We start from the raw sequence: 15,497 nt of genomic DNA, 5'->3' as shown, positions 1-15,497 counted from the left end.
TTGATTTGGTTTAGTATTTTACAAAACAGTATTTGTCTTCTGAAAAATTGCAATTTTTTGTTTGAATTTGATAAAATTTGTATACTACTATTATACGGGAAGCAATTATAAGATCGACCTTCAGACATATGTTTACCAGATGAGACATAGTTTTTATGAAGTTTTATTGAATGAGAAAAACACGCCTATATGTCTATCGAAAAGTGCTCATGGTTATTTTTTTATTAAATTAGTTCGGCTGTCTCGCGACTAGTTAACTAGCCAACTAGGCAATTTGTATGACGTAAATGTAAAAGAAAATGCTCTAAGAATATTGTAAACTAGTTATGTAAAAACCAAAGTTTTTTTATGTTTTCTTTTTGGAAAGCGCCGTAAGGTTATGTAGTTAGCATGGATTTTACATATCTCGTCTTCCTACACAGAATCCAATAAATCCTCTACGATTAATTCAAGAGACATCTGTTTTTCTTATGTTAGGCCGACTATATATGAAATAATGTACTGTATTTTTATCTCTAAGAGTAAAGAATCAAAAAATTAAAACTACCTTAACTTTCAAAACAATGAATGGTTAGTTTCTGCTTCAGTTAGTCGTTACTTTTTATTAAATTAATAATACTTAGCGCCGATATTAAAACCTTATAATAATAAACCTACATTCTGTTTATGGTAAAACTATGTAACTATTACACAGTCGTTCGTATATATCGTATATTGAGAAAAAGCTGCATTCGGTCGATAAAGCTCTTTCACAACGTTGTAGATGTATGTATGTTTTAGTTATACAGTTAGAGTATGATGGCTATATATGAAAAGCGTGTGCGTATACATATTACACCATTACCAACACAAAAAGCTCTTTCATACCGAATATATTCGAACTCATGTTATATTTACTTCAATATACAGATCGGCTACAATTTCCGGACTGAACAAAGCCAGCACCAGAAGTAGTAAAATATCTAACAAGTGAAATTTACAAAACTTAAAAAACCCTCGACAAATTCGATTTATTCCTTGTAAACCGATTTTTGGAAACTTAGCTATAAAATGTTCTCAATCAAGTCGGTTCGACCGTTTAGGAGCTACGATGCCATTGAGAAACACATAGACGCACAGATAAACACTTTAAACGTATAACACTCTTTCTTAAATCAATATCAAAGTGATGGTCAAGGGCATCAGATGAGATGAAAAGGTTACTTGAGAGCCATCATTTTTTGATACAAATTTTTGGAAATATTTTAATTGAAATTAAAATATTTGAGATGAGTTTGTTCTTTTGAATTATTTTTTTGGATGACCTAATTATTTTACCATTTCACTTTTCAAAATAAATTGAGCCAGGTTTATTTGACCATTCATTTCCATAGTAATTATTTATATGTTAAAATTATCCGTCATGCCTTTTCCACATGACGCCACACACAAGTTTATATAAAAACGTTGAATTTGAAACTATATAGTTGTAAAAATTAACTTTCTAAACAAGTCAGTGGTCACCAGATGTGTGTTGGTATCTTAAATATTATTTCTAACCTGTTTTTCGGTTAAACCTGTTTTTCGGTTAATCCCATCGTGCTGGCTAACGACGAAAACTAGATCCACGTTTTTACGATATAATTTTGGTTATTATGCAATTTGTATGACATATCTGTAATAAAAATTGCCTATACATAATAAAAAGAAAGTAAATTACTTTTGATATTTTGTATCAATTATATATTATTTTTCTAGCCTGTTTTTGGCTACGAGTACCGTATTGTGGAATTCCACACGGATCGGCTGATTATACTTATTATTCTTGAACAAAGGTAAAAAATCCCTCCATGAATATGGAGATCATATGGCGTCAACTACACCTTATATTTTACTAAACATCATATAAATATTTAGTATTATTTTAGTAATCACTACAACTAGACACAGACTAGAACTGTTTATGTTTTTACATGTATATTTCCTTTTGTTTTTCGCATATAACCTCTGAGTGAGAGTTCCAAAAAAATATTCGAGTTCCATTATTTTTTTTTTTGTTAACGCTAAAGTGCCTCATTTCTTCATAACCGATTTACGTCCACAAATAAAATGAGTGTAAAAAAATAATAAAAAGGTGTTTGTTTCCCGTTTTTAAAGTGTATTTTTTTGTTAAAAATTAAATGTGTTTATTAAAATTAATTTTAGTGAAATATTTATATATTTTTTTATTATTATTTAATTATTAATTAAAATCAATATAATTAAATATAATAAATATTAATTAACAACAATGTCTAAATGTTATGACTTATTCAGTGGTGGGTGAAAATTGTACAAAATTATTACGACAGTTATCAACGTCGTGCACAACAATGCTATCGAATTCTAATTGTTGTGATTCACCAGTAATTACAAGTAATTATTTATTTTATTGTATTTTTAATTGTTGTTAATTTTTCTGTCTTGTTTGAATCAACAGTTAAATATTGTTGAATTAGAAATAAGTAGTCCGCGGCAAAAACTATTAAAAAATTGTTTACAAGTCAAAAGTCGATTTACTTATTCATTTCTTTAAAATTAAGGTTGTATAATTACTAGATATAATATCTTTGTTTATGCCTATAAAATAGGTTTTCGTTCTTATACCTATGAAATATATCAAGGTATACTAAGTTTAGTCCCAAGTTTGTAACGCTTAAAAATATAGGTGCTACGAACAAAATTTTTGTATAGGTGTTCGTAAAATCACCTAATTAGTCAATTTTCGGTTGGATGCCCGTCTACCTGTCAAGATATCAAGCTGAAATTTTTATAGCGTGCTCAGGACATAAAAAGTGGGGTCAATTTCGTAAATGAGCAACATAGGTCAATTATATCTTGGGTCTGTAGGATCCATCTCGTAAACCGTTAGAGATAGAACAAAAGTTAAGTTAATTTTCTCGTAAACATCACTGTTTGCCCGTGAGAGCGCAAATGAGGCGCAAATTATATAGTATGTATAATATGGGAATATCGATCATGTGTGTGTGGCTATCTAAGAGTGGCTATCTTTCTTTACTTACATGATTTCACGTATTGATTTTAGTTAATTTTGTTTTGTTAACTTTAAATATTATATTAAGAAAAATTTAATCGTTCGGATAATTGTTGATATTGATTAAATTAGGGCTGAAATATTGACAAAATTAGGGATATAATGTTGTCAATTTGTTTAATAAACAACATTTATTAAATTAAATATCACACTATGAATATTTATTTATATTAAACGATGTGATTATTTTATTTGTTTATTACTTTTTGTAGATATGTTCAATTAAACTAAATTTATTACACCATTGATTATTTAAATTTGTACTCAAATAATTATCCAAACACTAGACGGTATATAATTTATTTATAATCTTACTATGTATAATGTTTTTAAAAGGAATAAGTACAATATTATCCTGTAATTACCTTTTTCATCTTTTAATCTTTAATAGGAGTTTTTATTTATTCCTTCTGTTTAAAAAAAATCCATCTGGAAACTTTTGACTTTAGTAACAAAATTTTTGGGTTCATCATATGAAAAGGTTAGGGTTCAGTTCCTAAAAAGTTGGTAAAGAAAAGAAGATAAATCTGAAACCTTCAAAAATCGATTCTACAGGTCATAAAACGATCACCTCTATGTTTAGTAAGCCTTCCAGCGTCCAGAATACCTACTCCTAACAGTACCTGTGCTTACAAATTTATATCAGAATCAGGGCTACCAGATCTCATGTATATACTAGCTTGAGATTTCATGATTTTGTATTCGCACCGTGCGCGAGTTTTATTGGAGGCGTTTCCATGCTAACGATACACTATTCGTATTATATAATTGTATGGATGCATATATAATTGTATGGATTGCATTTATGACTTACATTGAAAATTTAATATTATTGTCTCACAAATTTAAATAAATAATTATGATAATTTACATTTGACAAATAATATTTGTGCAATTTGTTTTTTTATTTTCACAATTTTTAATGCATTAAGTTTAATTAATTAGTGTTTTTCAATAATTTTAATTTGACATTTACTATAACATTAACATGTAAAGAACTGCAAATTAGTCATAACAACCTCCTTTATCGCCAAAATTTTTCACTGGAAGCGCTGGCATCGATTTTATTGTCCCTACTATGACTACGCACACAACGAATACCTGTTTTTTTCTAAATCTACTTTTCTCAATTTATTTAAGGCAACTTTTTTGGGAAATGCACATTAATCTATTGTACTGAATCCTTATGACATAGCAGAAGTTATGATTCACACTTGAACTCTTTTATTTTGGGTTTTTTTCTTTATTTTATTCCTAAAAAAATATGAATCACAAAATATTTATTATATATTTAAATTCAATGAACTGAGAACCAACTGTACAAGTTTCTTGTGTTAATATGACAAAATACTTTTCGTGTCTTTAGGTAATTACCTACAATTAATTATACGACTTCCATGTTTTCATTTATTGTATTATTACTATTATTAGAGACTTGAAGAATTCTTAGCGCAGTAGCTGCGTCTGATAAGCGAATTTCCGCATTTTGAATTTTTCGAAAACTAAGCGTTTAGATAATAAATTACAAGAACAATTTTTTGCTTAAAATTGATCAAAAAATATTTAATATTTTGAAAAAATTTAAAATTTCGAACTTTTGCTTTCAATACATCCGGGATATTGTGGTCAGGGCATTTTTTACATAGGAAAATAATCGTGAATAAGTTCATGGGAATTTTATTGATTTTTTTAATAAATATCTTTTCATAAAACACTAAACAAAACAAAACAAGGTAGACCAAGGCCGGACACTTTTTTTTGTATTTTTTTGTTTGTTTTGTAATCTTATGGTTTAATTTTTGTCAAGGTCACAATAATTGTTATATTGCAATTGGAAAGGAGCATATAATTATTACTCATTTTCTAAAATAAACAATATAATATAGAAATATTTATTACATGAATGATAATTAAAACAGACCATAATAGATCTGACCCTTAGGGGCCAGAAAAACAACTTTTCTCATGAAGGAAATTATTTGTATTGAATAATCAATTATATAATAACTTGCCTTATTATGATAACTACTAATAACTCAAAAAGTGAATTCAAGCAGCAATTTTCGGGAAAAACATAATTTGGGTCATTTTACATGCATTTTTTTAACGAAAAATTAATCTATATATATATAAATGGAAGCTGACAGATCGATCAACGCACAGCCGAAACTGCTCGATCTAAAAGCATGCAATTTTTTACACGTACGTTCCTTAAATGACGTAAGTGAGCACTAAGTAGGCAGTTTTGGAAATCAAATATAGATCAACGTTTGATATAATGTCATATTATTAAGGTTTTTTAATATTCATGTGGTTTTCAATATTTAAGAGAATTAATTAATTATTCTTCTCACAAGCGGTATGTTAGGAATGCTTCTTTATAAATTGAAAGTCAGAAACTATATTTTAGCTGAAACTGCTTGGGTCTAGAAGCATGAAATTTTAGACAAACGTTTCTTAAACGACGTAAGTATGCGCTAAGAAGGTATTTTTAGAAATTCATCCCCTAGGGATTTAAAATTAGGGTTGAAAGTTTGCATGAAAAAGCTAGTTACTGAATATTCATGATATCATTTTTCATCGTCGTTATCTAAAAGTTATCTGGTAAAGTTAATCATATTTATCGAATTTAAATTACGTTCTTTTTCGGAATATGATATGCTAAATAATAATGGATTAAATTTGTTAATGTCAAAACTTTTGAAGCGACATTTTAATATAGGATTTTCAATATTATTAAACTTAATAACTGTAAACTATATGCGATATTACTTTATCTTCTTACATTATCTCTATTTTCCGAGGTGCAACATACGTGGATACATATATGTTGGGAAAACTGTGTCAACCGCGTATATATTCTAAATGTAGCAGTGAATTTTTTCTTTTTGTTACGCGACAAACTTTGTCTGTTTCTTACAATATTTCTTATCATTAATAACAATCTTAAATAAAAAAAAGTTATAAACGATACTTCTCTTATTAAAACATACATACAATGTTGTTTCACATCCTAGGGGATACATTGATAAACTTTTTCTAGATTGTTATGTACTTAATCGTACAATACTCTGCTTGGGTTGAAGAATGCCTTGTTATTTCTACATTAAGGTTTTAAGTGTTGTTCCACTATATTCAAAATATCCAAATTTCTAGCTATTTTCTAGTTAAAAGCTGGCAGTGAATCTTTTTGAAAAAGGCTAACATTTTCTAGAAAATCGTAAACATTCGGATTCTCACACACTAAACATACATAAAAAACAAGTGAAAATAAACAATTGACTGAGTTAATTGTTGAATAACCCTGTATAGAAATTGTTAAATGTATTTGAAAAGTATTTTCTAAAATTTCATTTGCGTTTTTCGTGAATGTTTCACAAGACTACTAGTTGAAGCTATAGCTGCAAATTTTTACAGCCTCTCTTTTATACTTTGGAGAAAATAGACACCAAAGCTTTGTCCTAATTTGTGTCCTCTTGTGTAAACAGTCATGTTTACGAAAAATTGTTTCAAGCAAAAGTTGTTTATTTTTTTATAAAGAACATTTTTTACGTTTTAACTTTTGTTCTATCTCTAATGGTTTACAAGAACCCATTGATCTATTTTACCAAACCTTAGATACTCTTTTCGTCCAGAAAACGCTGTAAAGATATCAGCTTGATATCTCTTTTCGTTTTTGAGTTATCGTGTTTCAGACAGGCGGTTAACTGGAAATAGACTCTTTAGGTAATTTTATGACCACCTAAACCAAAATTTTGTTTGTAGCATCAATATTTTTAAACGTTACAAGCTTTATTGTCTGTCTGCCTATGGCATCGTAGCTTCTATGTAGCGATTTTGAATTTTTTTACGTTTCAAGAAAATCAGTTCAGTTTGGAGAGAGCTAAAAGCAAAAACCGCATTTGCCGGAAGTTTTTTAAATTTTGTAAATTTCACTTATTAAGAATTTGGTTTTTTATTGGTGACGTTTTTAATTTGACTTAAATTTAAATAAAACTTCAATGAATTAATACAAATTTTATGTAAGGGCGGATAGAATAGTATATGTATTCTCTGTGTCACAAAAAATACACGGATTTATCTACAAAGTGATATATGTAAATCCGGGCGTTTTTCATGACAAAGAGAATAAACCCAATGTAAAAAGTTTTTCAATATATAAATGTATAAAAAACTAAACAAAACAAAACATGAATAAAAAAGTTGGATTTTCAATCTACAAACACAGACATTTTAATATAAATTTTTAATTAGAACCTGTACGATGTAAGTATTTTAGAGCACATGGAGCAGCTACATACTATGTAATGTGTTTGAATTTTTAAATAACATTGGTACAGAGTCTTCTATAAATACACAGTATAATAAAATTAAAAAAAAATATTTCTCTCCGGCGGGGAATCGAACCCCGGTCTCCCGCGTGACAGGCGGGGATACTGACCACTATACTACCGAAGACTTGTTGAAAATATCAAAATATTATATGAAATTTTCACATAAGAATTTTATAATCTACAATTTATCAGCATAATCGAGTTTTTTTTGAGGTTTTGGCTCTTAGATTATTCAATAGGATGACATTTTCAATATGAATTGAATATACATTAAATTTATTTTTTGCTGCTTTAATAAAAGCTAAAACAGCCAAGATAAAAGCCATCAAAGATTTGTTTATCTCTTTTTAGCAAAACAAGATTTAGCATAGAGTCTCTGTCTAAATCTGTCCAATTAGTAGTTAAAAATGCTTATATCATTCGTATTTCTTGGCTAATTTCACTTTTTGCCATCTCTTTTACGGTATTTTCATATATTTCGTTAATAAATGCGAAGATTTGAGCCATTTAATCGTCAAGGACTAATATCTCGAAAACAAAGGTAATTATTTAAAAATTTTTGTTTACCTTTCTCTTACTTTTCGTTTAATTTCTTGGGGGTTACCAGAATTAAATGTTTGTAATCTAAAATATTTCATACGCTTATTATTTAGAATTTCTGTTTTTATGAAGCAATTTTTCCGAAAGCTAGACATTTTATATAAGGTATGGGCTTTAAACGACCGCTGTGAGAATAACAAATTTTCATTGCTGTATTCCCCATGTATGCTAAGTGAGTTGAGTATTACAACCAAGAATTATTTTTAAACCATTCTGTATTTATTAAAAAAAAACCCTCACGTGTATAATGAAATGGTACTAAAAATATATACGTGATAATATTAATCACGCTATATTTATGCAAGTGTAAAGTACACACTTTAACACTCATATAGCATAGCATAGCATACATATAGAATTTATAATAGCATAGAATATGGGTTCGTGCGTAGCACAAAACCACAAACTCATTATTGCTATAATATGTGGAATTCCATAGTAAATATTCCTTTAACCATGGGTTGAATAACAATCATCACATGTTACATAATTCAGAAAGTATACGATGAATCATGAGCGCATATTTTTAACTTTTTCATAGAACACCCAAAATTGGACACAAAAATTGTTGGGATATGGAGTGGAAATTATCCTTTTTGCTTAAGAAGACAGCATAAAAAGAGAGATTTCTGCGGGGAGCCTTTTTTGGGAAGTCTTTTTTCTAGTGACTGATTCGATAGAGGAAGATGGGGTAAAGTGGCTCAAATAACAGTTTGTTTGGGGTTTTAAAAACGAAATATTTAATTTGATTAAGGATGTACGAGCGAGAAGGACAATTTTGAATAAAAAGGGGTGCATTATATTTACAATATTTGATTCGCGACACATCCTGGACCCCGGGCCTTCACCAAGTTATTGCTTCTATATTGATCCTTCATAAAGTTTTCACGGGACTTGCGAAATTTAGGCAGTACACTCTGATTATATTTGTAGAGGTAGCATTTAAATTTTTAAATTACCAATAAAAAATACTTTTAAAAATAATACCATAAATATGCATTAGATGACTTATTTATTATTTATTTATTAATTTATTTTTAAATGAAAAATGTATGTCTCATACATGCAATGAATAAATATTGGATTATATGTGTTATGTCATAAAAATAATTGATTAATAATAATGACGTAATTTAATTTATTCCAATTTCTTACAAATAGAAAAAAATTTAATTCAAGGCAGTAAACTGTAGACGATTAACAGACAAGTCCTTAGCTCGAAAATTTAAACGTAATTCATGTACGAAAGTAACGTCGAAGTGTACAACTGAATCGATTGCAGCATTGTCATCTTATAAAACTTGCAATAAATTAATCGTTTTATTTAAAAAGATGACTAATTTTCAATTATTTACATGTAAGTGGTGTAGTATAAGTGTCAAATTACAATTAATTAAACTTGCTACATTAGACATTGCGAAAATAAGAGACGAAATTGACTCCACCCCTCGAACAATTTTCATATAAAACAAGGCTCAATTACATTTATTAGAATTATGCTTTCGATATGGGATACATTAAGCTTTACATTACGAGGAAGATGCACTAAATTTTAAAAAATTCCAAGCATTCACCAAAAGCAAAATGATTTTTTATAAAAACAAAAAAAAATATAGCGCAAATTATCAAAATTATTTCTCCGAGAAAAATGTCGACAATTGAGTTACCAGATTAAATTTTTAATTTTTTTTATTAATAAAATTTAAAAATTACAAAGTATACTAGCTAAATGGAAAATTACTCTACAATCGATAAAGCATGAATTAAATGTGTGTAATTTACTTTTCGAGAACCTTCTTAATAAGAAAATTGAATAAAAAAAGAATAATACAAATTTTTCTTAAATAAATTATCGTTTTTCTATTAAATACACGCAATATGTTGTTACAACTATGTAATGTATTTTGCCTATACTATCATAACAAATGGAATATTTTTAATTTATGTGCATTTTTATAATCCAGTAAAAATAATGCAATAGTAGGCGTCAAGTTTTCCATTTCTAAAAGATCCGCCAATGACTTTGTCTGTATATGAGTATAAAATATTTATCAAAGTACAAAATATACTTCTTAAACTTTGTAAAGTATTTGATTTCATCTTTTGTTTAGTCGACGACAAATACTTAAATAAATAATTTAAATTGTTATTAATTGACCGTTGTTACTTGTTGTCGGTTTGTTAAAGACCCTTTTCTAAAATAACATGACTAATTTAATATTAAAATATGATCCACACATCAAAAGTTGTTTTATATGTGGGAAAAATAATATTAAATTGACCAAATTAAACTAAATAAATTTTTGAAACTGATATGATATTTTCATTTTATAAAAGTTTTTTTATGTGAAAAAATTAATATTAAATTGACCAAATTAAACTAAATAAATTTTTGAAACTGATATGATTTATATCATAAATTTATTCATTATGTTAATTTTATAATTTTCATATTACTACTATGTTCCGTTTCCGTTTCATGATAAAAACATTTTATATATACCTAGTTGAAATGCATTTAGAAATGCCTTCTATTATGCAATTATAACATTGTATATTTTATGGAAATGTTGTCCAAATAATATACAGGAAATTCCTGGCAAATTGGTCTCCAGGTATAAGGTTTATGCTATGAACAAAAAGTCAGTAATCAAGGATCATTTAGCTATAAGAATGACATCAAGCTTAAGGGTCGTATGACAGAATCCCTGTCGTGCCAACGAGTTCTCTGCCTGCGTACCCTTTTACGATGACTGCGTTTTTCAGTGCACGGTACTCCAATGATTTTCATGAAATTTAGTACGCATGGGGTTTCGGGCACGAAAAATCGATCCAGCAAGGTTTCATTTTTGGAAAACATCGTTTTATCTCGGAAACGGCTCCAACGAAAAAAGTAACGAGCAAAGTTCAGTGATCCAGGTACTTCGATGCAAATTTTGTATTTGTCTCCAGATGCAGAGGCAAAAAAAAAGATATTTCTGAGGTAGACAATCTGAAAAATTATTAAAAAATAACTCCCTTGAATTTCGTAGAATTTAAATGGCCGACATAAAGGACCTAAAAATTTGCTGACAGTTAAGTTTCATAAGTAAAACTCGAAGGACGTATAAAATATTACACTTATTCTAAAAAGACAGAGAAATGGAGGACATGGCCGAAACGAGAGTACACAACTTGTGGCAAAAATTTAAATTGCACCTCTTTTTAAGGAAATGACACTTTTGGTTTCCTAATTTTTTTGTACTGTGAACCGTACCGTTTTTTTGTGGCATTTTGCCCAACGAAGGTTTTTTAATTAAAAACTATATTTTAATTATGATAATTATTAACAGAAGGTATTTACTTATACTTTGATACTATGCCAGAATTTTAAAGAAAATGTTATTGTGCCCCATTTGACAATTCCACCTTTCTAAATTCGAAATGAGATTATATTCCAGTGAGGTTATACTTCTTAAATTTAATTACTTATATAAACGGAAATGTATCTCCTATATATCGAGACCATAAAAGTTATAATGTAAAACAGCCATGCTCCTTGATGTACACATACATATACCACATTTTATTTATTGTCGGCTTTAATTTCATTAATATTTTTTATATGCTTATATTATATATTCTAACAATTCCCTTAAATATTTTTGCAAAAATATACAAGTAATCAGTTTGTGCATGAAAAAAAAGATATATTTTCGCCATTTTTATGATTCATTACTGACATTTTGTTTTACGAACAAAACGTACTTTTTGTTTACGCCTCAAATTCTGTTACGCCCTGCATTGCCACGTTCTAGTTAGGGTACTGATGGCGGATTATGGTTAAACTTAGCTGAAATCGAGAAAAATATGCTCAGACCAATGTATGCAACAAAACAAGCTCAAATTTTGATAAAATGGTCCTCGTTTTTCTTGTACGGAGCCCTGAATGTAAAAATCACACGTACACTTCATCTCACCAATTTTTTATGCACTAATTGTTAAACACTTTTCATATCTAGATTCTAGAATCACAAAATTTACATAAACATCAATGAACTTCATTTAAATTCCAATATTGTTTTCAACCTAAATTAAATATTTGTAGATAACTTCTTGACTTTTAATTATTAATTTTAAAATTAAAAAGTCAATTATTTTTAAAATATATTACATACTTTGTTACGAAATTAATAACGAGAGAATGAAAGTATTTTCTATCTAATCTTTTCTATCAAGGTGGAAATAAAGCAAAGACCGGTTACTAACCCGATTTATATATTGTCGTTCATAATAAAATTAAATTTTCTATTCTTTTTATGCAAAAATCATAGCTGATATTTATTACAAATAGAATAGATTTAAAAAATTTTAATTTATTGTTTCTTTTATGCAATTTGCTTTATCTATATGTAATGTAATTTGTATGACTTGTATAATGAAATTTAATTCTGAATTTAGAAAATAAATCTTCTGTTTTTTAAATGACAAGATGAGCTTTTGTATAAGCTCCCGCATATTTAAAAAATTTAGAAAAAAAAAAATTAAATTTAAAAAAGAATTTTTAATTAAGCTTTGCAAATATTTTAGATTTAAAACACATTTAAAAAACATACATACATTAAAAAAATTGTTACGGGATGATTTTTTAAATAGTTTCCAACCTTGTATTACGAAAATAGATTGTATAATTATAAAAACCGTATTAGCTCATTTTTAGGGGAATGAATAAGTTACCATATTTTTCATATACTTTCTTTTTTAGTTTTTAATTAAAAATTTAAATAAAAAAAATACTTTTTAAAGGACAAGCTTTTATTGTACTAAAAAGTAGAAAATAATTTTGTAGGAATCACTCATTCATGATTATTCGTAAAAGATTGAGGCGCGCAATAAAAAATATCAACAACGATTCAAAGCACCTCAAACTTTTACGAATAGTCATGTATATGAGTGACTCCTACAAAAGTTATTTTCTACTTTTTAGATAAACTTTAAAATTATGAGATTGGATAAGATTTTATTTTCCATATAGACTGGAAAGTGTTAAAAACGTCAGCCTGTGTAATTTATATTAAAAAAACAACGCTATATGGTTTTTTTTACAGCTCTTTATTACATCAAATAAAAGGGATTGTAAAAAGCAGTTGTAGTAATATTTCACTATACTTTCGTACATGTTTAGTATCATACAAAAAAATACAATTCGAAATAATATATTTTGCTCTGTTTTTTCTCACCATTAATTTAGTCATCAGTATTAAAATTATTTCATTCTTTTCTTCTTTCTATTATATCTGTTTTTCTAGATCGACAAGTAGAAACCTTTTTATACATCTTTTTCTGGAGTAAGTTTTTTATATATGAGAAAAGAATCTTTGTGAATGAAAAATGGAAATTTCATTAAAGGAAAGTGCCAAGAAATACCCAATGCTTGGGTGCAGAATATTGCCATAGTCATTAAAAAAGAGATAGCATTTTTCTTAGAAAATTCGCCTATAAAATGTTTATTTTGAAAATGCAAAATTAAAAAACCAAAGATAGCCAGTCATGGGGATTGTCTACGGAAGTGAAAGCTCAAAACTTTGGAATAACTGTGTTTTCCTAGAACTTATCAATATCACTCGGGTCATCAATATTGACGCGAATGCATAAAATTTTCCCCTACCAAAATTCAATTAACGCGCCTAGAGATGTTTTCATTTCAAAAATAAAAAAATCGATTTTCAGACTCAAATCCCCCCTTAAAGGCTAATGTTTATAGTTGTATACGATTTTTGCATACATGAAAAAACCATTCGTACGATATGTAAACTTTAGCTTTACCTTCTTTTTTTTTACAATATAAATAAAAGTAATACTTTATAGTTATTTTTCATTCACTTCCGTTTTACTAACTTTGTACATAGTATATTTAATAAAAGCAATTTATATTACATTAATGTAATGTACATTGTCTAACTTAATCAACAAAATGAGAAACTGTTACTAACTTACACGTAATTCAATGTTGAAATGTTCATTTCAAGTAAATGTTTCTTTTTTTTAGTACAATAGAAAAAAGTTTTTTTTGATGTCCTGTTTTTAATTTTGTTATTATCATATAATACAATCGATATTATGTTAGGTTACGTTGCGAATGGATGGGAAATGTGTGGAAATTTTCAATTGATCACATTCACAACTCAATAAAAGTAATTGAATTACTTATATTTTATATCGTGATCGAACGAATAAGGAAACGTTTAAAATTTATTTCTTATCTACAATATAAAAATAAAATGTATTTTATTTGCATTAACGAGGGTGTGAGATTGAGAATTCAGTTAGCCATGAGAAGACTTATGGCATTTCTTTCTGTCCGTTCTGCTACCTACTTCTATTTGTTAGTCGAATGCAGACAGACTACTCTAGGCTTCACATAAAATTATGGATCAAACTTATCCAGGCTTCGCTGTGGGACATTATGGTTGCATAGATATCATGGAAATATTTAGTTTTTATAAAATTTGATAGACCTCCGATAAAAGAGTTTGCAACTTTTAAACGAATGAACTGACTTTCATATAGCTTAGAGTTTTTTAATGAACACACCATATTTGGTACCAGAGATTATTATGGGACACCTTCCCATACCTATGTTAACTTATGGGGGAAATACCTGTTATAAAATAAAAATACCATTAATACTACATTTCTCGAAAAATATCATTTTCGCATATTTCCATATTCTCTAAAATTTTTCAATTTCTTTCAAAGACAGAAAAGATCTTTGATTTCTTTTGAAGAATTACCATAGTTCAAGTTTCCAATACACGTGGCGCATCACAACCAATCATATAATATAAAGCAACTCAAAAATTGATGTGCTTTCAAAACGTGTAGTCACGAAATATCATTCAATATTTTCGCATTAATATAAATCGAAAATTTTATTATCCTATAATAGATTTTCTCGTTTGCTTTCTAGAAGAATAAATTCTAGACAATAATAATAATTTAATTTGAATAAATAATAAATTCAACACAAAAATCATTTTTTACTGTCTGAAGAGATTTGTCGCATTCAAGAAAAAGAATAGAAAAAAATGATGTTTAAAAAAAAAGGCAGAACACAAAAAAAAAGAGCTATGTCATTTCCACATAAATGTTTCAACTATTTGTATTCTTTTAAATATTTTTTATGTTAAATTTTCCAGCTCATTCAAATTGTGTGAAATGATCTGTCATAAGTTTGTTCATTTCTGTTATGGTTTTAATATTTTTATTTAAAAAGTAAAATATTATGTCATGTTTTTCTTAAAATTTTATGGTTTTTTATAAGAAAAGATATTTTTTTTTATTATTATACATTTTTTAACTGCTATTTTGCTTTATTAAAAGTTGTTTTTTTGTTTGTAATTGGAACATTTTTATATTTCTTTATTCGCTTTTTATTAATAATAATCTCTTTAATTTGATGGCGAATATTAACCATTTCACTATGTTTTTATTAACTTGCTTTCTTGTAT

At 27.6% G+C, this 15,497-nt stretch overlaps 1 protein-coding gene across 2 annotated transcripts in view; it reads left to right on the top strand.

Annotated features, from left to right (window-relative positions):
• The first annotated feature begins 2,265 nt into the window (after positions 1-2,265).
• Positions 2,266-15,497, top strand: part of LOC123301858 (multiple C2 and transmembrane domain-containing protein) — a 35,924-nt gene continuing 22,692 nt past the window's right edge. For both annotated transcript variants that reach the window (XM_044884794.1, XM_044884793.1), the window contains exon 1: positions 2,266-2,394. In XM_044884794.1, coding sequence (XP_044740729.1) covers positions 2,283-2,394 — 112 coding nt within the window. In that variant the 5' untranslated portion in view covers positions 2,266-2,282. The remainder of the gene's footprint in view (positions 2,395-15,497) is intronic.

The sequence above is a fragment of the Chrysoperla carnea genome, chromosome 5, assembly GCF_905475395.1.
Source record: "Chrysoperla carnea chromosome 5, inChrCarn1.1, whole genome shotgun sequence".
Classification (NCBI taxonomy): Eukaryota; Metazoa; Arthropoda; class Insecta; order Neuroptera; family Chrysopidae; genus Chrysoperla; species Chrysoperla carnea.
This window is presented reverse-complemented; position numbering and strand designations above follow the sequence as displayed.